We start from the raw sequence: 27532 nt of genomic DNA, 5'->3' as shown, positions 1-27532 counted from the left end.
GGTCCTAAGCACCTCAGAAAAATACTATCTAATCATCTCATCAATCTGGACGGCATTACTTTGGCTTCCAACTCCACTGTAAGAAACCTTGGAGTAATTTTTGACCTCACATAAAACAAGTTAGTCGGGCTGCTTTCTTCCACCTGAGAAACATTAGGAAAATCATAAACATCCTTTCTCAGGATGATGCAGAAAAACTAGTACATGCATTTGTAACTTCTAGGCTGAACTACTGTAACTCATTACTATCTGGATGTCCAAACAAATCTCTAAAAGGCCTTCAGTTAATCCATAATGCTGCTGCATGAATATTAACAGGAACTAGGAAAAGAGATCATATCTCTCCTGTGTTAGCTGCTCTTCATTGGCTGCCAGTAAAATATAGAGTAGAATTCAAAATCCTTCTTTTAACATATAAAGCTCTTAATGGCCAAGCTCCATCATATCTCAGAGAGCTCATAGTTCCTTACTGTCCTAGCAGGCCACTCCGCTCTCTAGATGGAGGTTTACTTGTGGTTCCAAGAGTCCGCAAGAGTAAATCTGGAGGCAGATTGTTCAGTTATCAGGCTCCTCTTCTATGGAGGAGGGCGGACTCTTTAGTAATTTTCAAGACCATTTTCATGAGCAAGCCCAGTGCTTGCTCATCGGGGGATCTGTTGGGTCTCTTTGAATAAATTTATAGAGTTTGGTCTAGACCTGCTCTATATGTAAAGTTGTTATGATTTGGCGCTATACAAATAAATCTGATTTGATTTGATTTACAGTCTAGGGGCTATTTGTATAATTTCTCTGCCACAAGTTTCTTGCCAGGAACGAGTGTTGTTGATTGTTGCTTCATCAGAACTTTAGCAATCCCTTTCCTGATAATACACCAACTGAGCAAAACTCCATCAGCAAGACAGACAGGGACTACAGTTTAATTGGAAAGCTAGTTGATGCATGCTATCTTGCGATTAGTTTTTCTATCCCACCTCTGGAGACAGATGTTGGTGAATGAAGGAAGTTCACTAAAATTATGTAATTTTCTCCTGGCTGCTAAGTAAACAGCTGTTAATGCTACTGTTAGCTATACAGCTATAACAAGCCTTATAAATAGGTCATTTATAGTTGTCACACGTACAAATAAGATTAAAGACGGCTCTAGTTTCCCAGTAGCCTGTGGCCTACAGTGACACTGAGCCAGCATGACCCACAAACTGAATGTAATACAAGTATCATTCATTTTATTAGCTATACCTGTGCTTTTTCTGAGAAACATCTGATGTTTTTTTGCTGCTTGTATATGCAAGTGTTTCCCCTTCAGTATCATAAGACAGACACACCCAAGGTAATGAAAACAGTGCCCAAGGTAACAATTTTTCCTGTATTTATCATCAAAGATTATAGTGCCAACACACTGTTGCTGTTTTATATCAAAACTAGAGCACTGTGCGGCAAATAGTCTGCTCATTTTCTGCTGAAAATGATTTTGTCCAAGAGTCCAGGCACGACTGTTGTCCATAAAAGGGGCTCATTATCATCATTTTGCAAGCACCATTCATGATACTAACAATATAGACACAATTACAGAGGAATCTTTCAAAAGGGGCTTCTGTCTAAACTGTGATGTGATTTTCCACACACAGGACACACTGTAATTCCTAAACACAGCTCAAAGTTGTCCCACTGCTCTGAAAGAGAATCAAAGGCCATACATGAACTTTGTGTATGCATCTTTCTTCTGACAGCTTAAGTCCACAACAAAACTGAAGAATTTCACTTCCCCTCCTCTTCCTCTTCAATGTTCTCTTCAGAAAGCTCCTCACTTTCCTCATCCTCCTCCTCATTGTCACCGTCATCCTCCTCTGAGGAGCACTCTTCCTCTTTTTCAACAGCTGGCATCTTAAGGACAATCTCATCATCTGCATCATCATCAACAACAACTGATTTCCTTCTCTCTAGGACAGAGGGGGTGCAGACTGGGGTGGTGTCCTGCAGTGAAAAAAATAAAATAATTATTGCACATGTTCATTTTGGTACTTTCTTGTTTCAGGTTTTTCCATGTATCCATGCATTTTTCTTTCTACCTAGAATCCATACAGTATGTTGGTACATGGGTTTTATCACGTAGCCACTGAGAGACACACGCAATAAGCTTAACGCACCAGTACTGTGAGCACAGGTATCTGACCCAAGGCCACTGACACACCTGGGGTCATTTTCAGTCTGTGCCAAACCAAAATATAAACATTCATTTTGGACCTACATCACTATACGTAGATGTGTTCATGGAGTCAGAGGCCTTTTTCTTCTTCGGCAGCTGGGCAGACTGCAACAGCAAAAAGAGCACTTAAGATTAACACAATGTGAACTAGAGCTTGAAACACAGTAGACAACTCTCCATGCTTTAATTGGAAGAGGATTGTTGCATACTTCCATATTCATGCTTGTACTTTGAATGCATGAGTGCATTAAATTCATTGTACTTGGAATTAGGTGGGATCTGGCCAAAAGATCATGTGACATTTCTTTGAAGGCTACAGCTGTTGCTGGGAGACACAGCACCATAGAAACCATTTACACAAATGATTGTCAACCTAAGAGTGTACTGTTGTCAAACTGTAGCCATGACAATGGTGATTATGTTTTGCGATCGCCATTCCCAGTGGCACATCAACCATGTTTGATTTGATCCCGCTGGAACTCATATCCACAATATTCCCCTCACGATTACAATTTCTTCAACTACTTTCTTGATTGGAAAGTCGAAAGGCAATAATCAAAGATCAAACACTGTATTTAACTATATTTATGCTTTACTATTTACTCTAGGGGAGTTTAAACTTAAAATGGTGTTTTGTTTGTTTTGTATCTGAGCTACAAAATAATTAAACAGAATGAAAAATACTTACAAATCCTGGGAAGTCATAGTTGATACCATGTGCCGCAAGCCTCTTGCGGAGCTTCGACTCTTTCCGTAGGAGTTTGTTTTTCATCTTCTCTACCTCCTCTGCTGTTCGTTTCTTGTTGTAGCATGCTACAGCAGGATATGAGGGTTTCTTAAATCGCCTTTGGCAGCCAACAAACAGCTTCTCATGGACTTTCTCTGGTGGAATCACATGGCCTACAAAAGGCAAGAAGCAACAACTTTAAAGTAGCATTTACATCATTAGTTCCACTTAAACTGTAACTGATCCTGACAAAAACAAGAAAAGCTGTTCATTCATGTCACCCAATTGAACTAATCCGTGTGTGAGGTGACATCTCATTCTGCCATTTAACTTGAACAATACTCACATTTGATGAGTCTCTCCCCCATGAGGTAATTGTTCATGGTCTCTGCAACAATTTTTGCAACTTCGTCACAATCATACTCTATAAATGCATAGCCTTTGCTTCCACCTGTCTGCAAGAAACAGATAAGAGACAAGATCAGAGAGAAAGTAGATAAATGTCTGCATTAAATTTAGACTCTTCCGACATTCAAATATCAAATTATTTTAGTTTTTCCCCCCTCATGCTTTTGTTGGCACATGGGTTTTATCTCTCTGAATTAGAGTGTGCAGAGAATAAACTAAGTTTACCACAGTACTTTAGGCTCAGTTATCTGCCCACACATCAATGGTTCATCTGAGATCATTTTTAGTCTAAGCCAGAGCTCTAATGACTTAGATCACTACAGCAATTTCCTACCAAAATGACAGCACAGCTATAGGAACTTACATTTCTCGTAGAAAACTATCTCTATCTGCTACACAACTGAGGAATAAGACATTCAACAGCCACAGTCCCCAAAGATAATTTGTTTTAAATTGAGAAACCCCACTAATCATAATTTACACCTCCCGATGTCTGTATGCTTTATTATTACATCCTTTGTGTTACCTTTTTACTCCTGGACAACCGAAGCCTTGAGATCGTCCCGAACTGTTGAAAGTAGGAAGTGAGCTGAGGCTCAAACAGACCCTGTGGCAGGTGGCTGACATACAGTACCCCAGGGGTCAAACTGGTCCCCTGAGAGAAGGGGGGGACCAAACAAAAACAGAGAAATATTGTGTATTAGAATCATTTAGTTACCCATGTTACTTCTGATATTGAACAAATCTCGTGTATTTAGTGCTTGCTTGGCTAATGTAAATCTGATATTTATGCGCATATGCATTTGTGTTACTTTTATGAGGACAATTTTATGTCAATATTATATTCTGTACAACTCTAAAAGCTTCCAACATTTATACAAGTTTAGTTTTGCCAAAGGGAAAAGCTCGAGGTTTGTCCTTTATTTTGTGCATGGGTTAATTCAAGTTATTTTTGTATGCCGGGTCCTACAACAATAAAGTTGAACTAGATTATGTTGCCCAGTGTTTCGGGCAACTCACAGATTTTTCAAGCTTTTTCTCATAAAAATTGTGCTTCATATTAAACTTCAGGCATTGCACGGCCCTGTATGTGTATGTGAAGCTTTAAATAAAGTGTCGACACTCAGATGAATGATCTAATTTGGCTTACACATTTATATTACGAATAGTTTTGACATGTATTCGTTTCTGCTCTTGTTCCTGGGTGATTTTATGACGCTGGGTTTGGAATATATCGGAATATTTGAGTGATGCTAGTCAAGTTAATTGAAACGGTAGTAATAAACTGCCTCCACGTGGCTGGACTCCATCGAAACAGTAGCCTTCTCTTAACGGGAGAGACGCGATCGACAGCCATTACTGAACAGCTTCACACAGTGTACCGACCGTTTGAGCTGGTGTTATGGCTGAGATGGAAGATTAAATGTGTCGTAGAGTCACCCTCGTGATAAATACTCCATGTTTCCTCCGAGGCCGACGGCTCCTCTGGACTCACCTTGGCCGACTTGTTCTTCTTCTTCACCTCCTGGACTTTCTTCTTGAAGTCAGATTCCTGTTTGGGGTTCAGAGCCAGCAGCTCTTTCCCGGGCTTGGATGTGGTTTCTGCTTTACTTTCAGTCATCTCGATGAATTGGAGACATAAGCTGTGAGGTAAAACAACCCTTTGCTTTAGCTCCCTACCAGGCACGAGGTTAGCTTCATCCGGTTGCACGGATAGTGACAGACAACGAGAGAAGCGAGGAAGGAATGTTTCGGTGAAAGCAGCCAGCGTCCCCACAGCGCCCCACCATGCTGGGAGGGGAAGGACATGGCTGCAAAAAAATATATATGGTAGATGACAGACGATCCTTTTCACGGGCCAAGAAAAACCCCTTCACACGGCTGGCCGGATCAAGAGCACTCTCCAGGAGGTAAACGTGTCTGTGTCAAAGTCAACATTTAAGCAAGCACGTCATCGGAGTGAATACAGAGTTCACCACAAGGTGACAATTTGGTCTGTGTGTGAGTGGTTGTTGGTCTCTGTCTGTCTCTGTGTGTTGGCCCTGTGATGGACTGGCTCCAGCGCCCCAACGACCTGGAAATGGATAAGTGGTAGAAGATGGATGAATGAATGAATAACTCATTAAAATGTCTCGCTCTCTAAGCTCTTCCCACTCTGTAACAGAAAATCCACTCTCCCCTTTGGTGATACTGTAAAGGACGAGCACTGCCTTAACACACCCACACCTTCAAAAAGATTAACACTTAAGGTTAAACCAGGGAAATATGAGCGCTCAAAAAATACCAATACCAGTGATTTTTTTCTGAGTTTTATTTGGTGGGGTACACGATTTCTCTTCTGTTAGCAGCAGTTAGTTGACGTGGAGAGTGCACCAGGCTGGTGGACACACTGTCCAAGCTGCTCAAATGCTCTATGTTCGGCAGTACATCTATGTGAGCAACTATTCTCTTTGATGAAAATGAACAGAGCACCACTAAGGAGTCGTCTCACTGATGAACATATTCAGTCACTCCTGAGGATTTCCTCAGCTCAGAGCCTAACCCCAGACATTGATGCACTTGCATCTAAGAAGAGATGGTATTTGGCTCGAACCAATGTGCATCAGAGTAAATCAGAGCAAACTGAGCTTGAATGAATGTTGTCTTTATGCACTTTTTCCACTCCACGGCATGGACTGTTAATAGTTGCATTTTCATTGAAGGAAATTATTATTTTTGGTTGTTTTGTTATTGGCCTGTTAAAAAAGATTTACAATAAATAGGAACTTGAAAGGCTACAGATGGAGAGAGACATAAGAAACAAATATATGATATGCATTTTATTTCAAATGTAATTTCTCATGTGTTAATAATATTAAGCTTTGGTTGTTCCGTATGCAATGTTAATGCAAAACCTAAGTTGTTCCCCTATGAAAAGTTTTAACATTATATCTGGAGAGAAGGGAAAAGATGCACAGTTGCAGTCCATTTTTCAAAAAATATTGAGTTTGGCCTGCAACTTCATCCCAGCTTTTAATTTTTACCCACTGTGAATTTGAGTTTGACACCCCTGCACTATGTGCTGCTATCAGACCAGCTGATGCATTTCTTATGTCACTAAATCAAATGTGCAGAAGCCACTAAAACAAGCAAAAGCAGTCACTTCAGCTTTGTCACCAATGAATAAAACCCTTGCCACGGATTTTAAACGGACACATTAAATGACTATGAATTTTCATGCATTCTTCATTCATCTTCTACCATTTAGCAGTTTCCAGGTCATGGGGATGCTGGAGCCAATCCCACCTCAAATTGGGGGAGGGGAGGGCAGGGTCACCCTGGACAGGTCACCAGTCCATCATGGGGGCCAACACAGAGACAATGTCACAGTCTGCACCTGTCTCTCACCCCAGAGTACTTCAGTACCACTGCTCACACCACACCTGCTCTCACTCAGCTAATCTGCACAGCTGTAGTCCATCCCCTGCAGTCAACCACAGTATATATTCACCAGCTCCTAACTCACTCTTTTGCCAGATTGTTTTTTTGCTATGTGAGACTTTCCAGCCCAACTCTCTGGTACTGACCCAGCCTGACCCCCTGCTTGGTGGTGGGTTTTTTTGTTTCTCTCCCCCCCTTTCCCCCCAGACAGAAAGCTGTGTGAGTTTCTGCTTCTCTCTTTGAGAGACCCTCACAACACAGATGACAAACATAATTTAGCTATTTTGGGAACAAAGTCTCCTAAGTGTAAAAATGATAATGTTTTTTTGTTATAGACATGAAATAAAACTTTTTGTTTCTTAAGGTGACAATTGGCTTATCTCAAGGGAGACAAATCACTTCAGTTTTTTTTGTTTGTTTGTCAAAAGGTGTAAATAGGCTTTGATACAAGATTAGCAAAAAATATGTTTTTACATTAAATTCATTATTTATACTCTTGCTGAAAGGGAAGGAGGGGCATGTGAGGAGGTGGCGAGAAGGGGGTGGGGTATGGTAAGAGAGATAGATCAGCAGGACTTGCGGCTACATTAGTGTGTATGCATTCATGACATGGCTACAAAAATCATCTACTTTACAGTGAATGGGAGACCAGAGCAGGCTGAGTTCCCAGTGGACTGCCCTGCCCAGGATGTCAAAGGTAGGAGCAGAAAATTATATTCTTAATCATATGTCATATATCCACTTTGTATCAGAAAAGTATTTATATTGTGTCTGACTTAGTCCATATCTGTGCATATGAAAAGAGAATTGTAGTGCGTAAGAATCAGTAACTGATTTTGTGATGTGATCAGTTTTTTATTATAAAGGGCATTTGCCAAACATATCCTGTGTTAACTACAATTTTACATGAACTGTTTGAAGGTAAATATAACATCTTTCATTTGTGTATTTTATTATAGTCAATTAATCAGTGGCACATGAGAAGCAGCTTTTTACACCTGATAGCTGCAAGAAATGGATTTATAGAGGAGGAGAATAGCAGATTCAATCATTGTGTAAGTGTAAGGAGGTTTTCTGGGCTGCAGAAAGTGATGCAGCTGCCACTGACAGCTCTTGACTTTGTGGGTTGCAGCTTCATGTAGTAATGGCTTCATTTAATGCAAAATCTATTTGTAGAGCTGAAGGAGACAAAGCAATGGGCCATCTTTAAACTGCAAACAAGCAGTGTTAACTTTTATTTAGGCTCAGTTATCCAAGCCTGTAATACCACATGTAGTGTTCATTTTCTCATTGTTCATGGGTATAGACCAGAGTGCCTGTTTGTAAGTCCTGCATTAGTTACATTTTATAAAAGGTCCTCTGAATTCTAAGTAGCTGTTGACTTTATTAGCGTTACTAATCCATTCACTGAATTTCTATATCTGTCAGTTATGCACCATTACCACACTATTGAAATGCAAAAAAAGAAAGAATGTACATTAAAGCTCACAAAATTGTATAAGCCATCAATATTTCTTTTAAATGGATGTCTTAGCTAGGGGTGATTTTTAACAGACTATTCTCATAATGAATTGAACTTCTAATTTCATTCTCAATTAATAGATAAATAGATTGGTTTGTCATAAGTAATTGGCTTGGCTTTTTTTTGCGTAGTCTTTTTTTAATTAGAATTACTTGCAGTGTTTTTCTGTATTTGTAGCTTGTTTATGTGTTTGGTTGTGTTTTTCTTATTTTCAGCGCAAATTGTTTTCTTCTCATATTGAAACCCATTCCCATCATTTGTAATGTGTTTGTGTTTTTGTCTATTTGCATAATTGTTGCATTATATTCCACGATCAAGGGTATACCACATTTTAGTCACTACACAAAATTCCCGTCACCACACCATCAGTTTCACTTATGTTTGTCAGCAAGAAGTCTAAAAAAAATTCCTAAATTATCCTGAAGCAATGTCATCTCATTTATTAATGTTATGAAGAGCATCAATTCTTCTTGCCCACATTCAGGGATTTTGTAGCATTATAGTTAAATGTATGATTAACCAGTTATACCAATCAGGTATTGATGATCATCATTTTCATATGTATGCGGAAAAATAGTCATTACCTGAAACCGATACAGCTGTGTAGGAGACTTAAAACCAGGTGAGGAACAGACAAAACAGACAAGTATACTGCATCAGCAAAAGCTCTCAGAGGCAAAGATTTCAAAGCAGACTGACGTACCAAGATGTGAAGTTCAAGCTCCTGTGAAAAAGCACAAAGAAACAGGCAATGTTGAAGAGCGTAGGCACAGTGATCGACCAAGGAAATTTAGAGCAGAAGATGAAAGACTCTGCCCAAAAACATAAGAACTAGGGGTCAGAAAAATGGCAGCAGGTGTTCTGCAGTGATGAGTTTTTTTAATATTAGGCTGTAGCAGAAGGGCTTTGCAGCGGTACCTTTACAAATTGGGGACTGCTTTTCAGCATGAACAGGTTGGGAATTTGGTTAGGTTTAATGTGTCCTCTATGTTGAGAAATACAGGCTGATACTGTTATCTATCATGCAATACCATCAGGGAGGCATGTGATTCTCTTTTTTTCCACAATGCTGTGTTGAGAGGCATCACCTTTTAGAAGCTGTCTTCATACTTTATAATCTCAATTTGGAGTTACAAATAGATACAAATAATTAAAGCAGTGTGAGTGAAAATACAAAAGATTAGAAGGAGAGATGCAGAGACAAGGGAGCATGAAGGAGATGAAAGGCAGAAGGATGGAGAGAGAACAAGGGTAGAGGAGAGAAGATTTAAAATAATAATAATAATAAAAAAACAAACATACAAATGTAAATAGTGATTTCAACCTGTTAACACTCTGTGCACAAGTAAATATTAACAGTAGGGGAAATAGGGCTTTAAGCAGAAGAAGTAACAATGGGAAATGTGTAGTAGTGTGTAATAAAGGTTGGTGCAGCAGGCACTGAGCAGGGACATGGAGCAGAGATGATTCAGCACCTGGAGGACGGGGACAGGAAGGCAGTGGACAGGAGGGACAAAACACAGACTACAGGAAGACACAAAGTTAGAGGCATGGGGGGTGCTCAGTCCAACCCCCAGCAGTCTATAGGTCTATAGCAGCATAGCTAAAAGAAAAACAGTAATGAAACCTTAAATTTTGAACTGGTGGCTTTGTCATTAAGGAGGGTTTTAAGCCTGATCTTAGAGTCGGCGACACAGTCCGCCCACAGACCGATACTGGGAGTTGGTAGTGTTGCCAGGTCCGCTTATTATAAGCGACTTTGGGCTTGTTCTGTAAAGTCGCTTGCAAATATCGCCAGTTGCTGGTTGTGGGTATTTTTTGGGCTTGTTATTTCAAGTGTGGTTGCTTATTTGGGCTTGCTTTGCTCCGTGTATGAACCCATCCTGATTCTCTCCCAGCGCTCCACAACCACAAGAAAGCTAAAGCTTTTCCTTTTTCCCGCTGGCACCGGAAAGCGCAAAACAAACAAAACACCACCAACAACAGAAAAAACAAACACAAAAAATAACGACATCTCTCTGGCTGCTTCCTCAAATGGTCTCAGTGCATTGATGGAGAGACGGATGACAGACCATTCTTCCTCATTTAAACAAAGTGAGCTCTTTCCATGGAGACAGAGGACTGTGGTAACTGCCTCCTTTTGCTCATGCAATCTCTCCCACATGTAGAATATAGAGTTCCACATTGTCTCAACTGCTTGAATTAGTTTTTGTTCAGGGAACTTCTGCTGATTCTGGATGTCTTTGAGCTTGTCTGCAGCTTTAGTGCTGTAGTGAAAGAAAGCAACAATAGCACTGTTTTTCTGCTGAAGCTCAAGCAGGTCAGGCTGAGCTTTCATGGAGTCTTTTACCACCAAATTTAAATTGTGTGCAAAACATGGGAAGTGCACCCATCCTGCTTTACGCACAGCAGCAACCATGTTGGTACTATTCTGTTACAACATCAAGAATCTTGTACGTTATGCCCCATTCTTCTGTGATTCTGGTTAATTGTGCACAAAAATGTCTGCAGTGCATGTTTCTAGCATGTATGCCACCAATTGCCAGATCATGTGGCATGAGACTGTTAAATATGCCTCTAGGCTCTTGCTATCCACATGTCACTGGTGAGCACAACATCGTCCTCTGCCAGGCTCTCCTCTGCTCTTGGGGAATCAGCTAAGTGAAATAATGAAAGAAATAAGCCTTTAGCACATCTATGTGTAGTTTAAATGCAGTAATCATACAGTATCCCTTTGACAGTTAACACAAAAGGGCAATAATATTGAATAAATTCAGAGCCATATTATATTCAGTATGTGTTTCAATTCCAGTAAATGTATTCGTTTAACTACCACATTTCAATGGGATAAATGTATTACATCAAGGTCTTAGCATAATTTATACTTTTTGAGTTGGCTAAAGTAATTAATAATAATTTTACTTTGTTGCTTTCAACACTATAACCTGCCTGGATATTCTCTGCCATGCTGAAAGGCCTCTGCCAATGACCTCTGCCTCTGGACTGGGGGTCTTGCAGCGGGCCAGGGTGTGGGGGGTTTCTCTCCTCCTCTCTCCATTTTTGTAGCTCCATGTTTTCTTTTGGATGGTTTTTTATATGTTTATATAAATTGGTAGTGTTTCCACTATATCTGACTAGCTTTTTACAAATCCCACATTTTGCCATTGTCTTGTTTTCGACTTGAAAATACAGCCATACGGCGCTCCTCTTCCTCTCTGCCATTTTGTTGTATTTTCTCTGTGCGTGTGCTAATGAACCTGAGCCGGCGGCAACTTGCTTGCTTGTTTGCTTTGCGCTTAATCATTCCACATTTCAGTCATCTTACATTGTAACCCTTCATTATTTTACCTTTCAATGTTCTTTTTGAAACTCAACAGAGATCTACACAATTTCAAATCATCACTTAGTCCATTCCATAATTTAACTCCCAAAAATGAAACACATCTATATTTAACATTAATTCTCACATGACCTATTTCAAAGACACCCAACCCCCTTAAATTATATATATATATATATATATTTTCTCTTAATTAAAAAAATTAATACAGGTGGGAAGACTTTTTTTTATAATGTTTTGAAGTATAAAATATCTAAGAATTTTATGGTAGTTTCATGATAGGAGGGTTTATTTATTATTCCAATAACTCTTTTCTGGAGTTTAATTATAGGGTCTGTATATGTTATGTATGTATATCCCCAAACCTCAACACAATGACATATATGGCATTATAAGTGAGACATACAATATACACAGACAAAGATTTCCTATTCAACAAATTGCTTCTTTTGTAAATAATACCAATAGATTTAGATAATTTCTATTTTATATATTCCAACTGAATTTATAATCTAAAATTATGCCAAAAAATTTAGTTTCAAATACTCTTTCCATTTCAGTTCCATTTAGGATTAATTCAATTTCACAATTAGTCCTAACACCACCAAACACCATAAATTTTGTTTTATTTTCATTTAACGATAACCTATTGATATTAAACCATTCTTTTAACACGACAAACCCCTTTTCTACTCTTGTCAACAATTCTTTAATTTCTGGTCCTCAACAAAATAAATTTATTACTTAACTGAACTTATTAAATACTGTAAAAATATAATTTAAATAATGTATAAATAACTTGGGTCCCAACACCAAACCTTGTGGAATACCACAAGTTATTTTTCTATAATGTGACACAGCGCTATTAATTTTTACAAACTGAAATCTATTATTTAAATAACTTCTTATCCAATTTAGTGTAACACCTCTTATGCCATAACACTCCAGTTTCTGCAGTAGTAAAAAATGATTGTGTCAAACACTTTACATAAATCAACAAAAACACCTACAGCATATTGTTTCTTATCTATAGCTGTAGCTATAGAATTTTCTACAAATTCCATCATTGCTAAGGATGTTGATTGGTTGCTCCTAAACCCATATTGATGGTCACTCAATAGCTCATATTTCTCCATAAAATCATCCGGTCTATTTACAAAAGATTTTCGGGTATTTTTGAGAACTGAGGTAACAAAGACACAGGTCTATAATTTGATACGATGTGTTTGCCACCATTTTTATAGATTGGGACCACCTTAGCCATTTTCATCCTGTCAGGAAAAATACCTATTTTAAAAGATTTATTACATATATAAATAAATGGTTTGAGTACACAATGCGTTACTTAAGTCATATCGTATAATCATGACGTATTATCATTTGTAGAATTTTTACTCGGTAACCTTTGGACCACTTCTAATTTGTCACTCTCACAAACTCCTCCAAAGAACTGTTATTGTTGAATGCAAAATCATAATTGTGCATCTGCATCACAAATTTCCCTAGGTAAATTTGGGCCTACATTAACAAAAAGTCATTGAACTTATTAACAATTTCCTCTGTATTTTCAATAAATGAATTTTCATTATTTACAAAATATGTTTGTTTGTGTTTTCTACTCACAAATCAAATGATGATGTTGTACCTGTTGTGCCTTTTGTCTCGTCTTTGGGGTACAGTGTGGCAGGCAGCTATATATTTACTGTCTATAGGAGTGTCTTTGCTGCTGATGACTGTGAATGAAGTGTGTGTAGTTCACCTCTCGGTGAATCCTCACCCTCCTTGTCACCTGCTGAAATCCATGCATGCAGTGTTGTGAAAAAGTATTTGCCCCTTAGCACCCTTAGCAGCAACAACTGCAGTCAAGCATTTGCGATAACTGGCAATGAGTCTTTCACATCGCTGTGGAGGAATTTGGCCCACTCCTTGCAGAATTGTTTTAAATTAAATTAATGAATTAATAAAAAAAATGTAATAAATATATATATATACACATACACACACACTAATATAGATAAGCAGAAGCAGACAGTGCCAGTCAAGTCAGCTATTTGAATAATAAGTTGGAAAAAACAATATATGATTAGGCTATTGTGAGGTCCGGTGTGACCAAAGATGCCGACGCTGAGATGGTGCTAAGAATAGGGTTTGCTCCTGCTTAAGTGGGAAATTGACACCGGGAGAATGGGGAGATGCTGGTGCGCAGGGGAGCTGATGGTGGAGTGGAGACAGTTAGGGTTGAGAAGGTTTATGTGGCACTGGTTCCCGCTTAGATAACTGTAACGATCTGGTGATGAGTGAGTGAAGAGCCGGTGTATTTAAACAGGATGACAAATGAGACTCAGGTGTGTGATAGGGACCTGCTGCCACTGACTGGGACTGGAACCACGGCCCCTGGGGAGAGAGAACACACTGGACCGGGAAAAGACCAAAACAAACAACACAAGCACAGAAATTATGACTACATTATATATCTATATATAACATAACAATAGAAGTTATATATCAAAGGAAAAAAAAATATATGTATATATGTATATCAGGTCTGAGAGAGAGCAAGAGAGACTATTCCGAGGCTGTTTCATACCAGGGGTCCGTTTCAGAAAGGAGGTTAAACAAAGTCTGAGCCTACCCCTGAACTCTGAGTTCAGGGTTCTTTTCCCTCAAATACCCCAAAAGACTTTTCATTGTGGTCTTTGCACTCTTTTCTCTGGCCATGGCATTCCTCTTCTCTTGCTCCAGACTTTCCAATCTTGCTAAGGCTTCATCAAGTCTGGTCTTAGGAATGGTAAGAGAAGCAGGCAAGGCATAGCAATGATCCTCAGAAAGAGGGATACACTTCACACACATTGACACCACTAGTGTATGGCCGACATTCTTTCCTATAGTCATCACCTGCCAAAGCCACTACCAATACCGCGTGTGTGCCAGGAATGCATGTTCAACATGTCTTCAATTGTGTGTTTATTGGCTTATTTGTGAGTGTTTTCAATATGAGTGGCAGCAAACAGCCACGGACAGGCTTGCTTCAGCTCTTCTGGAGGTAGATGTAGTCCTGCCCTTTTCCACCTAATTGATAATAGAATATTTACATTTATGAATGCTAATACCCTTATGGTGATACATCTAGTCTTTAGAGGTGAACCGGGAAGCTGAAGATGGATGGAAAAAGACCATCTGAGTTGGAAAATCTGACCTGTCCTATCAAAATCGTCCTGCTTAAAATGACAGATCTGTTCCGTGCTGCAGCCGAGGCTGGACCCCATGACATCCTGAAATTGTACAACCCCAAAGGCAACATCATCAATATCTCCCCAGGTTTAGAGCCCAACAGCCCAAACACCTGCTACAAGCTGGAGGTGGTGGCCGCCGACTGCAACAGTGAGCCATTAGGTATCATTGTCTTTGCACCATGAGCCTCACACTGCTTGGATTTATTTAAAAACTGTTGGCAGTCTCTCTCTCTCTTCTTGTCATTTCAGGTGTGGAGCTTGCTGGTGCACTTGGATTTGACCTCTCGTCAATGGAGAAAAGGTAGATAGACTGAAAAAAAGAGACATTCTCACTTAATATTGTCCTTGTGGAAAAATCTGATTCCACATTAAATGTCAAAAGCAAATACCTGAAAAGCACAAAAAAGACGAAAAGAAGAAAGGAAAATTCACATATGCGTGCCTCTTCCAGCCAGTCAAGAAGTAGGATATGTGGTTACAATGTGCCCTCCCTGAGTTACAACACCGAAAAACAAGATGTTTTTTTGTGATAGTTTGTATCAAATGAACAAAATTCCTAAAGGTGTTGCTGATATATTGCCAAATCCGTGTTCTTTTAGGTCACTATGACCTTGGCCTTTGACCACCAGTATCTAATCAGTTCACCCAAATTAATGTTTGTGCCAAGGTTGAATAAGCACTGTGAAGGTGCTACTGAGATATGAGAATGTGAGAATGGGATGGACAGACATGGGGAATCCTAATCCCCTTGGTTCTGTCTGGCTGAGGCTCGGAGACAGATCTATGGTGTATCATGGTGTTGGTCCAGACTGCAGGGCCTTGAGAAGAAAATCCTGATCGAAGTTGGTGAGACTCCTGCTGTCGTTTATGAGATGAAGAAACAGGTGGATTTGTTCCAGATGAAACTGGAGGTACACTCAAAGTTTACTGTGACTGTTGTTGCTCATGTAGTTTCTGCAAATTAACATTGAACACTTCATTACAGGACAATGCAATTATGAGGTCAGCAATCAGAGAAGTTGTTTTTATACCACCAGTACAATACCTTATGTAAAGTAAAATTAATTAACATGAACAACAGAAGACTTTATACCTCATTTAAGTTGTGAATCAAAAATATCTTGTTTTGTAATAGGGCCCTTCTACTAATGGCTAATTGATGGGAATGTTATTGGATACAATTTGGCCTAAATTTGATTGGATTTATTGCTGTTGTCTGTCAGAGTGTGGAGCATCTGAGCTGGCTTGGGTTGTTTAAAGACCTGTCTGAGGGAACACACAAGCCGTCACCTTTCTATCACAAGAGGACCCTGCGGAAGACCAGGGAGGAGTGTGAGCACGTTCGAGAAAAATTTATTCAAATGAGGTATGTTCATGTTCAACACAGGAACCAATATACTGTCCAGACTCTGTTATGTGTTTAGTCGTCATGAATGACGTCGCTGTCGTTCTGCAGCTCTCTGGAGGTATCAGAGGAAGTGAGACAGTACTTAAAGACCCCAACTTTTGATAACTGGTAAGTTGCATTTGAACAAGACTCTCCAAGCAGCATCACCATCATCAGCATGATATTTTGGTGTGTGAGCGCATGTGTGACCACAGACAAACAACTAAAGCACATGTTCCATTGGTGTGTAGACAATGAGACAGCTAGTCGCCTAATGAGTGCAGTGCATTACAAGCACCTGTGATGCATTTCTGACGAGAACAGGAGCCCTCAGCCATTCATCTGATTGACACACTCATCTCAATATGAATAGGTCTGCAGAGGACTCACAAATCAAAGAAGGTCTTCATAAAAGGCCTAATCAGCCCACTATGTTTGAAGTAGCCTTCACAGGGAGAAAGTGCTCACTGCATTCAATCAGGTATGGCCATCATCACATTTATCCAAAAGCTTTAAAAGCAAACCCATGTAAATTTCAAGATCCATTTAAAACCACATACAAATGTTTTTTCTTTGCTTTTTGCCTGCATAGGATGATCATAAAGGATAAGGATAGCCTTATCCTTTATCAGTAATGTCTAATGTCAGTGAGACCCCCTATCGAGTCTCTTTCGTTCTGACTCTCTCACGCTCTCTTTTTCTCAATCCACACAACTTGTCAACTCTGGGTTTATAAAGTGAAACCACAAGTGAAGTGTCTGAAACCTGATTTTTATCTAATGACCATCTGGGGACAACTCCACCAGTATAAAGAATCAGATTGTGTTGAAGTCTATGTGAAAATGCCTCTATTTCTCCCTTGATTGATTAGCTCAGTAAACATTTTCCTAATGAGTTTGTGGTCTCAGTCTCTAGTCTCTAGTTTCAAGTCTTCAATAGAACATGATTTTCATATTTTAAATGCTTCAATTTAAAGTAAAATACATGATAAAGATTTAGGGGTGTCAACTCTGAAACACCGTGCCACACAGTTCCCTGCCTGATGGTCAGGACAGAGTACAGAGCAGCTCAGATCCAGCCCTCACTCCTCCCTGTAACAGCGCTAGAAATTCTTAATTGGGGAAGCAAGGCGGGGCTTTACGAATTTTAACTGTCTGTCAGTCACACATAGACATACGCAAGCTAGCTCTCTCGTATGTACACATGATCAATCACACATGCATACAGCCACTACAGCCACAGGAGGGTTGGGATGTCTGCAGATGAGTTGTCAGAGCATTCTGGTTGCAGCTTTCTGCTCGTCCAACTCTCCACTAAGACACAAAACCCTCATTTAAATATTTAAATACTGCTGTCTCCACTTGTTCCACCTGTTTTTGATTATGCTGTATTATTCTACTGTATAAAAACATAATGCATCCTCTTTTCTTCCCAATTACAAAAAGGAAACGATCAATTTTACCTTTTTACAGTTCAGTTAGGCTAATCCGTGCACTCAGTGCTAGCTGATCTGTTCACTACCAGTTTTTGCAAACAAGGTCAAGTCAGCCAGCCAATCAAATCAGTTCAGATTGCCTCTAAGACATTTCTTCAGAAGGTATGATTTGATTGGTTTGATACATACGTTACAGTTTTGACAGCTCTCCTAGCAACGGCATGGCAACACAGCAGTTGATTGTGGATGCTGCTGACAGTATTTTTATCTTTGCTTGCCTCCCACCATCAGTTACTCCTCCTCAGCTCCACCTTGTCCTCCAACTATGGTTTCCTCTAGTTTCCAAGAACCAAGGTGGCCGAAGGACAAATTATTAAAAAGAGGCTTCTCAACAGCATCTCAGAAACTAATAGGTGACGTTTCGTCAAGGGGAGTAGTTGAGGGTGTCTTTTGTTGCTTGCTCTTGGTGGTGGTCTAAACTCTTTCAATCCCAGGCCATTCACTCCTACTGAAAACAGTAGATATGTGCTGCAGGTAGACTTTATGTTGCAGGCTTATGCTAGAAAGAGATAAGAAAGAAACATTCTCTCATCAATAGTATCAAAGAATTTGGAAACAACACCATCTCAGAGCTGACAATAACAATCAGGGTAGAAACTCCTGCAGAACTCACACAGATGCTGGTATGAAGGCTCAGCTCGGGTGAAGGATATGTGTGCACCACTAAAGGTTCCCAACAGCACAGTGACTTTCATGATTGTTATTTACCCAGTGTAGTCAGAGGTGCATGTATTTTTAATCCTTTTTTTGGAAAGAAATGTTATTATTCACTTTTAAATGAGATGTCTTCCTGAACAGTTACTGTTTCATCTTGTAAGCACTGAAATTTGCTCTTTTCTGCTCTGTTCTTCTTCTGTATGTTTTATTGTTTGCTTATTTGTTTTATCTAGGGTGAAACATCAACAGTAGACTTTACAGTCATTATCAACCAGGAAAGTCTATTGCAAAGGGATAGCTTAGAGATTTAAGAGTTTATGATACAGTACTTCTCAGAAAACAATTACACAAACTAATTGAGTTAAACAACTCAGCAAGGAAGGTAGATGATCAAGGCTTTCATCTCAAATGTCACTCAAGAAATTCTTGTTACTGTCTACTTTGTGTGTCTGTGCAGGCAGTGGGAGGATACAGAGATCATGGTGCTCCTGCAGGTCATGTACACAGATCTAGATTTCATAGCAACATTCAACATTGAGCCCGAAGTACTGCAACAGTTCCTGTTTGAAGTCTACCGCAGATACAACAACATCCCTTTCCACAACTTCAAACATTGCTTTTGTGTTACCCAGATGGTAAATGACTCTGTGTGTGTGTGTGTGTGTGTGTGTGTGTGTGTGTGTGTGTGTCAGAGTGAACTCTTGTTAGGGAAAACCACGGGGAGCCCAATTGTGTTTGTAATTTTGTAATGGGGCAATTATGCCATGACCTTTAAGGGTAATTGGTGAAGGACATTTAGTCCTCAGGACCAATCCATGATTCACTGGAATCAACACATCCCTGAAGAAGGACATCAGGTTATTTGAAAGCTCATCTGTCTCATATTCATATAATTCTGATGATAATGTTACATATTATTATAATAATATGTAAATAATCAGGTTTACGGCCTCTAAGTGGTGCCAAAAATAAAAAATAATTTTTAAAAAGTGTCAATGAATACATCTTTAAGGTTGAATAAATTTTATATTTTCTTTTTTCCACATCATGTACTTCTTATCTGTGAATAGATGTACGGTTTGATCTGGCTGACTGACCTGAGGAGTACGATGGACACCATCGACCTGCTGATCATGCTGACCTCTGCAGTCTGCCACGACCTTGACCACACAGGTTATAACAATGCCTACCAGGTACATGCTCCCCTTTTGTGCTTCCACATGCTAGGCAGGAGACAGGGGACAGACAGCTCCTTCATGCCTTAGGAGTCATACACTGACTGTGGGGCCATTTCCACTGTATTTTCAGTATGGACAGGAGGCATAGTTACAATGTTTTGAAAGGAGAGGAGATTGTACAAGTACAAAAGTAAAACTCCCCTTTAAATTTAGCTGTTTATGATATTTCCTCAGAGGGAAATTTTCCAAAACCTACTTATTCCATCTAGTGGACAAACTCTGTATGTAACCTATTATATGCATATATACTTTTTTTTTTTTTTTTTTAAATTGTTGTCCTGTAAATATATCAGCAATAAGTGTTAAATCCATGATACCTTTTATCAACAAGCACCACACTATCAGCAGGCATGTTTAAAGATATTAGGGAATGTTGATGGCATTTACTTTTTGTTTTTGGATCTTTGGAATGCAGTGTGGGGAAGCTAGTATAGCACCAAGGCAACTATGAACCTCCTAAAACCAGAGAGAGGGTTGGGTGTGGGGGTGCAGAAAGAAGAATTAGGGAGGGTAAAGCATTAAGTTGGTATTTATCGAATATCTGAAAATTTCTGGTTGGGGTCTGGACCTTCTCTTCAAATGTTGCTATGAGCTTAAAATAGAATGCCTCCCACTGTCTTAAAAAATTATTTCTGTTCAGACTATAGACTGTACACCCAATTAAATAATAATCCCTGATACTGATCCAGATTGAACAGCCTCAGCATAAACTTTGTTTAATTCTCATTTAAAAAAACCTTAAAAACAATTGGATCTTTCAGATCAATGCTCGGACAGAACTAGCTCTTCGCTACAATGACATCTCTCCACTGGAGAACCATCACTGTGCTGTGGCTTTTGAGATCCTGGAGAAGGTAAGGGAAAAAAAAATATCCCACTGTTTATGAATGAGATTTTTTTTTCTTTTTAACTGACTGAAGTTAAAATGACAGTAGGGATGATTCTCTCTTGTGTAGACAGAGAGCAACATCTTTAGAAATCTGCCCATGGAACAGTACAAACGGATCAGAGAAGGAATCATAAAGTGAGATCTTCTTTCTTATTGTTCCATCATGCATATTCTCTAATTCAGTCCTCACTAAGTATCCATTACTCAACATTATGCAGTTTGTTTTTTGTCTTCCTGTAAAAGCAGGTGCATTCTGGCCACTGACATGACCAGACACAATGAGATCCTTAACAAGTTCAAGTCCATCATGCCAGTGTTTGACTTCACCAACAAGGACCACAAAGATGTGGTAAGAGAACCACACAAACACATCAGAACATATTATGGTAACGTTGTCTGTCACACCTAGACTTAGGCGAAGGAGTGTAACCCCTCAGCACTAGACCAGAAACTCTCAACATGAGTAAAGGATGACAGACAAACACAACAGGCCAAGGTTCAGTGTGATTTATTTTCTCAAGGCACAAAAGTGGCAATTTACTTGGGGCGGTCCCAACATACCTGTGGTAAAGACAGAAAAAAATAAAAAATAAAATAAAAAAATACACCATTACACACTAAGACCAAATTAACAGTGGATGATAAATTAATCCAAATACAACATTCAACAAGCACTTTAATTAAACAAAGAAAATACAAAAACAGACACAAATAGAGAGTCAACGTCACCTTTAAAACAGACAAGACAGCTCCTCATAGCGACACAGCAGCAAAAGGGTGAACTGAGGGTTTCTTCTTCTTTTAAACCCACAGCTCTCTCCAGGACTCCACCCACCCGGCATAAACCGTTAAATTTTTTAATACTTAAACATCATGTTCCCCTCTTTTAATTAATAAATAATGTTAACCTGTTTTTAGTAATGTCATTTTAACAGTATTTATTCGCAATCTTCACACATTAAGGAAATTTTTACTTGGTGTGATCCAGGTGCACTCAATCAGCAGCAATCAAGGGTATTTAGCCAGATCAGATTTGGCCCACGGCCTCTTAGGCCCAGAAAGTGGGCTACCGGTAAGTATAAACAAACAGAAATAAAATTAACAAAATAAAATAAAAATCATGTTCAGTCAAGGCAGACGTCAGAACATGGCAGCATGAACTGAGTATGCACCTTCAGCAAAACCACACTGCTCCAGGTGGCCATTGACTGTTTGATAGAGGTTTATTGTCTGTGGGTGACGGCTACAGTGGCCATGTGCTCCACATGGTCACATTGTCATTGGGCTCCTGTGACTTCATGTTTTCATTTTGTAAGGTTGGCTGGGTGGCTAAGGCCTGAAAAACTTAGGGTACACCAGTTATATAGGGCAGATGGATTTCTTTACTGATTGAGATGGACAATCCGGTACAGCAATATGTACAGTCCAAGCCTGGGAAATTAAACCAAAAAAATTGGAAAAAAAACTACTGTAAAGAAAAGTCACACACGAAACAAAGAAGAAGTCAAGAAGGCAGTGGCCCTTGTAGCTTTCTACACTGGCTGGTCACTGTTCATGTATGACCACATCTACATACAAAAGTAAATAAATAAAAAGACCCCCTGAAACTCCATCCTCCTTGCCTGTTTCAGCATGGGTCTTCCTAAGAGGCAGTGATTAGTAATCAATAACTTACAAACAGACTCCAATATATTTAAACCAGCATAACCCCATAGAACAGTGTTCAACTCGTCTCCAACTCAACCATTCTTGGTGGCTTTCAGTGGGACCCCCTTTCATAAGCGAATGGTACCCTCCAGTGCCGGTTTGACAGTTCTGTGTCTAGTACATCAGAGGAGAAACAGCAGACAAACAACTGTATTTTGATTTTTCTTTCCTAACACTTTCACACATAGATGGACATCCAGTACCAGTAATTATCATGTCTTCTTTTAAAACATCCTATTTACTTTACCAAACAATAGCCTGTTCATAAATGTTAACATTTGTATGCAGGCCTCCTGACATTAACAAACAAAAACATTAATGCCGATGTGATACCACCTTTTCTCAGACACCTTCAAACTGGCTTGTTTTTAATGGAAGTGTCCATGCAATATATTTGTATGCGTGAGCATCTTGTGTTACAGGACACGGGTTACCTTGTGACAAATTATCTTTTGTTTTTGCATTAATTCATAGAATAAATAATAAACAACTTTCCAATAAGAGCACATAAATGTTGGTGCACTTCTGATGACTAGATTGAATGGATGCTGAAACACAAGATGTGGAGTTAAAAGTAGATAAGCAAAGATAAAATGTGAGTAGTGCTCAGTTTGGCAGAAATTAATCAAAAACAACTATATGAAATAAACCAGAATGTTGGGGACATTTATCAAGTTGCATTGAAAACCTGCCACGCACATCTCACTATACAACTTTCTGTATTTCAAGTGCTGTACATGAGTCTTTAAGGAGTGACAAATAAAAATAATCATAATAATGCAAAATAAATCCACAAAATTTATTAAAACCAAGGACAGACAGACAATAAATACAGTTTAAATCATGGTTCAATAACAGAAATAGGAGAAGGTGGGTTTGAAGATAACACTTTTCTTGTACAATGGAGTGACTGGAGGGACCTGGAGACAATTAATGGAGTTTGAAAATCAAACGGGGGTTGAAGAAAAGTGCTCTGTTTTGCCTTCCCCTGGGTATCTGGTGAAAGTTTTTTTTGTACCTGCAGCTGATGATGATCCTGATCAAAGTGAGTGACATATCGAACGAGGCGCGGCCCATGGAGGTGGCTGAGCCCTGGCTGGACTGTCTGTTACAGGAGTTTTACAACCAGGTACTCTTTCCAACTTGGTGTAAAGGCGTTTCATATGTATATGCAGAACAAATATGTACATATAAATTGTACATATAAAGTGCTAAGTTATAGTGCACATAAGTAGCATGGGACATGATATAATAAACATGCTTCAGATATTATTGAATGTGTATAGGATATCACTTGGGTTACATGCTTATTATGGATGGTTTATTCAGCATGTATCTACAAGCAAAACAAATTGCTCCATGTATCTGTCATCAGAGTGACGTGGAGAAGCTAGAGGGTCTTCCAGTGACTCCCTTCATGGACCGAGACAAAGTAACAAAACCTTCATCTCAAACAGGCTTCATCAGATTTGTCCTTCTCCCTCTCTTCATTGAACTGGCCAACCTCTTCCCCTGTCTGGAGGTAAATCATGTGCTCTTACTCTGGGAAATATAGTAATTCAAGTTTGACTGTATTGCTTATTTATCATTTCTGCAGCAACACATCATTGACCCAGTGCGGAAGGCTCTGGACTACTACACAGAGATGGAAAAAGCTCTGGAGAGGGAGAAACAGAACCGAGCCCAGAATGAGAATATGTTCAAGAGCAAGGACTCTGCTGTGGGGGTGCACGGTACAGCTGAAAGCCACACAGAGGCTGGGCCTGAGTCCTCCAAGCAGACAGACACTCATTGAACTATGGTTAGAGACTGAACACAACTGCCATCATTTTACAATTGACATGACAGTAGTTGCAAGGCAGTTCAGACAAAGTAGTGTTGTTGAAATAAACGTTGTGTACTGTTTAGTTTCATCAACAACTTCATAAAGAGTTTAGTCTAGACCTGCTATATGTGTAAAGTGCTTTGATGCATGTAACTTTGTTATGATTTTGCGCTGTATAAATAAATTTGATTTGACCAGCAACAAACTTGCAGGTAAGACACGTGCTTGTTTCTCTTCACATTGCATTTATGGTGCAGTATTAATAACCAGTTTCAATGAAGGACTGTTTGGCTAGAGGGTTGTATTTGGGGAAAATTCCCATTTGATCAAAATGACCTCAAAGTCACTCACCAATGCATTTCTGCCATCTGTATCAACAAGGTAGGCATTGGTGGAAGTGATAGGAGTCATAGTTTTTGAGGAAAAAAAAAAGGACGGATGCTCTATTTCAGTTTGTTTCAAATTATGATTAAATTATGATTATTATAATTTTGAGTAAAAAAAAAAAACAAACTAAAAACTAAAACTGGTCAGGCATAATATGTATGACCAACTGAGACCTACCCATTCAGTTGCTGACACCTAGAGTCAATAAGTAGGGTTTGGTTTTTGTTGTTTTGCTGTCAGTCCAGCTTACACACACACACACAGATAGATATTGATAGTTGGTATGGAGTGGATGAATGGTCTAGCTAGTTGCAGCAAGTGAGTGGTGTGGCAGATAGGAACAACACAGCAGACAGTAACACTGGTGCAGGACGTAAGGATACACAAGTAAGGATTAGTCCAGAAGAAATAACATGTATTTAGCCAGTAGTAAATAGACTGATCAGGCCATAGATGGATGGGCAGTCAGGGTTTTTACCCTTGGTTGATTACAAGATGGAAGCCAGGTAAACCAGGTAATTATTGCATGCGCATGCACATACACACGCACATACACACACACACACAGGGGGGGGAGAAGACACAAGAAAAAGGGACCCTAACCAGTGACATGGATTGCGAATAAACCAGCTAGGAACTCTATATGCATGGCACCTACTTATATTTACACAAAGTATATTTTTACAAAGCAACGTTCTCGTGTATTTGTTCTTACCAACTAAACAAATAAATGAAACAAATAATGACAGACAGACAAGGAGAAACAAACAGAAAACACACAGAGATCCAGGGGCCTGTACCATCGAATAGGATTAACAAACCATCTAATCCCCAAAAACAAACATGTCTATCCTGAGAATGAATGTAGGAGGAGAGAGAATGCATTAAAAGTGTAAGCAAAAACAAGCAGATGTAAGGAGGGATTAAGGATGCAGCAGTCTAGGCCTCAAACATATCTAGAATGTAATTAAAATGTTTTTAACTATAGGATATGCCATAGAGGAAAGTTTGATCTTGAAAGCTGTGAGACAGTCTGAGCCCCCCTCTGTCACAACTGATACTGATATTGGGAGTTCCAAAGAAGATGTGCTTACTGATTGACTTGAGGAAGCAAAAGTAAACCTACAGAGAGCAAAGTGATCTACTGATACAATAAGGAACTATGAGCTCTCTGCCATGTGATGGAGCTTTGCAAGTTAGGAGAGGGATTCTCCATCAACTGAAGTCTTTTCAGAGAATTGTCAAGACATCCTGATAATAATGAATTACAATAGTCAATTCTAGAGGCAAAGAATGCATGCACTAGTTTTTCTGCATACCCTTGAGACAGGATGCTTCTGATTTTCAAAATATTGCGTCAGTGAAAGAAAGCTGTCCGAGAGACTTTGTCATGATTAATTATAGTGTGTGAGGAAGAGTCATTTTTAACATGGACAAACTGATATCTATTTGATAAATATAATTTAAACCATCCTTGTGTAGTTCCTTTAATCCAAAATTCATTTTTCAGTTGAAGAAATAAAATATTATGGTCAATGGTGTCAAACAAGCCATTCCTGTACAGATTTACATACGATTGGCTAGTGACTATTTTTTTAAAGTTGAAGGTTTAGATGATGAGGCTATAGAAACTACTTTTACAGACTTTAACAGACTGCATCTTCCAAATGATGGAAATACTGCTGGGAAAAATCCCAAAACAATTATGTTAGTTTGTAAAATATAATATCCAGCATACAATATAGAAGCTTGCCATATTTGACTGGCCTATTACATGTACACCCATAGCTGACAATAATCACATCTGTCTATTCACATTTTTTTCATGGTTAATTGACATGGGTTAATGATAATCTACACTATGACCATTACCACTGTGATTGTGCTATTTGATGCATTTGATGCATTACTGCTACACCTTCATTTACCTGATACCAGTACACACTGCACTATTTGCTAATATTTCCACTCAATCAGTTCTAATGGCCCACTCAATATATCAGTCTGTAACATTCATATAGAAACTACTCTGAGGGGCGAAACTGGTTCTGCCAGCCACTGAAAATTTTAACGGATATATTTTAAGGGATCCTCGGACAATCCACTCAAGCTCAAGGGGCCGTTCTCAGAGGGGGGCTTTTATACTTTTTGACCTCAAACTCTACCATAACCAGCACAACAGGTTAGGTGTTCACCATAAATTGTCATGGTGATAAATCCCAGTAAGATGTGATTCAGTTTTGAAGCACCAAAAACCCATGTGAATTTACCTCGATAGCTCAAAATTCTGCTTTGTGTTACAGGCCCCTGGAAGCTAAGGGTGTGACAGCTGTAGTTTTTGACATCCTCTTAACACGTCAGGTACAGAAAATGAGCCTTTCATAAGAATATTTTACTGCAGATGTGGTTAAATGTGGTTAAATAGATATTTTGAAGCTATTTCAGGACTACCCCCCCATAAGAAAAAGCTAAATAAAATCTAAATGTGAGATGTGCCATCGGAGATTTTTCACTTTCCACCACTATGTTTCCCAGTAAGTAAAATGTTCTTCTACATGTCTACTTGTGTAATTTCTTCCTCATTAAACATTTCATTAATCAATAGATGTAAAAAGAAACAAAAAACACGACAGCTGATAGATATTCATCTAATACCTATACCAATTATACCATTGAGCATTGGAAGGTGTAGAAGGAATTATTGGACTGTAGATGTCACCAAACACTGAGCTGGGAAATGGTTCTCATTACTGTCACATCTCAAAACCTGCTGCAAAACTGCTTTAGTCATTCAGGGTGAATGACAAACAAACAGGGCGGGAATACTGTGACACTCCATTAGCCTGTTACGAGTAACTGGAGCTATTCTGGTTTGCTTAAGCAAGCTCATAACCTGATGTCATAGATTATCATAATAATTGTGGCTGAAATGGAAACTTTGTGTCACAAGTTTTGACATAGCAAATCCTAATTCAGTCTCTGCTACAATTCATAAAGAGTCTTAAATGAAGATGGTTCCTTCTATGTTGCTGTGGATTGTCTTTCACTGTTTCTGAAAACCTGCCAGGCAACATACCTGTGGGATATTTGTGAA

The 27532-nt window shown here is 39.1% G+C and overlaps 2 protein-coding genes and 1 non-coding gene across 3 annotated transcripts; 1 reads left to right on the top strand and 2 right to left on the bottom strand.

Moving 5' to 3' along the window:
- Positions 1-1201: 1201 nt before the first annotated feature.
- Positions 1202-5040, bottom strand: nifk (nucleolar protein interacting with the FHA domain of MKI67). The gene is made up of 6 exons (XM_029530667.1): positions 4834-5040; positions 3865-3993; positions 3277-3385; positions 2892-3103; positions 2246-2308; positions 1202-1971 (listed from the first exon to the last, which is right to left on the bottom strand). Exons 1-6 carry the CDS (start codon positions 4957-4959, stop codon positions 1756-1758), a joined length of 855 nt encoding a protein of 284 aa, XP_029386527.1. The 5' UTR covers positions 4960-5040; the 3' UTR covers positions 1202-1755.
- Positions 2081-2209, bottom strand: LOC115035309 (small nucleolar RNA ACA64). The gene has a single exon (XR_003840339.1). It is a non-coding gene; the product is annotated as a small nucleolar RNA ACA64 (small nucleolar RNA).
- A 2327-nt stretch (positions 5041-7367) lies between the features above and the next one.
- Positions 7368-24021, top strand: LOC115062244 (high affinity cGMP-specific 3',5'-cyclic phosphodiesterase 9A). The gene is made up of 14 exons (XM_029530871.1): positions 7368-7455; positions 14852-15001; positions 15103-15154; positions 15662-15764; positions 16077-16219; positions 16310-16369; positions 18850-19027; positions 19463-19585; positions 20392-20484; positions 20587-20654; positions 20766-20868; positions 23251-23355; positions 23602-23748; positions 23824-24021. Exons 1-14 carry the CDS (start codon positions 7368-7370, stop codon positions 24019-24021), a joined length of 1611 nt encoding a protein of 536 aa, XP_029386731.1.
- The last annotated feature ends 3511 nt before the right edge of the window (positions 24022-27532 follow it).

The sequence above is a fragment of the Echeneis naucrates genome, chromosome 21, assembly GCF_900963305.1.
Source record: "Echeneis naucrates chromosome 21, fEcheNa1.1, whole genome shotgun sequence".
NCBI classification, from domain to species: domain Eukaryota; kingdom Metazoa; phylum Chordata; class Actinopteri; order Carangiformes; family Echeneidae; genus Echeneis; species Echeneis naucrates.
This window is presented reverse-complemented; position numbering and strand designations above follow the sequence as displayed.

Coding starts and splice junctions, on each gene's coding strand:
- nifk (XM_029530667.1), bottom strand. CDS start 4,959: ATGACTGAAAGTAAAGCAGAAACCACATCCAAGCCCGGGAAAGAGCTG. Junction 3,386..3,864: donor GGTTGTCCAGGAGTAAAAAG/GTAACACAAAGG, acceptor TGTTTCTTGCAG/ACAGGTGGAAGCAAAGGCTA. Junction 3,104..3,276: donor GGGGGAGAGACTCATCAAAT/GTGAGTATTGTT, acceptor TGCCTTTTGTAG/GCCATGTGATTCCACCAGAG.
- LOC115062244 (XM_029530871.1), top strand. CDS start 7,368: ATGGCTACAAAAATCATCTACTTTACAGTGAATGGGAGACCAGAGCAG. Junction 15,002..15,102: donor GGTGGCCGCCGACTGCAACA/GTGAGCCATTAG, acceptor TTGTCATTTCAG/GTGTGGAGCTTGCTGGTGCA. Junction 20,869..23,250: donor ACAAGGACCACAAAGATGTG/GTAAGAGAACCA, acceptor TTGTACCTGCAG/CTGATGATGATCCTGATCAA.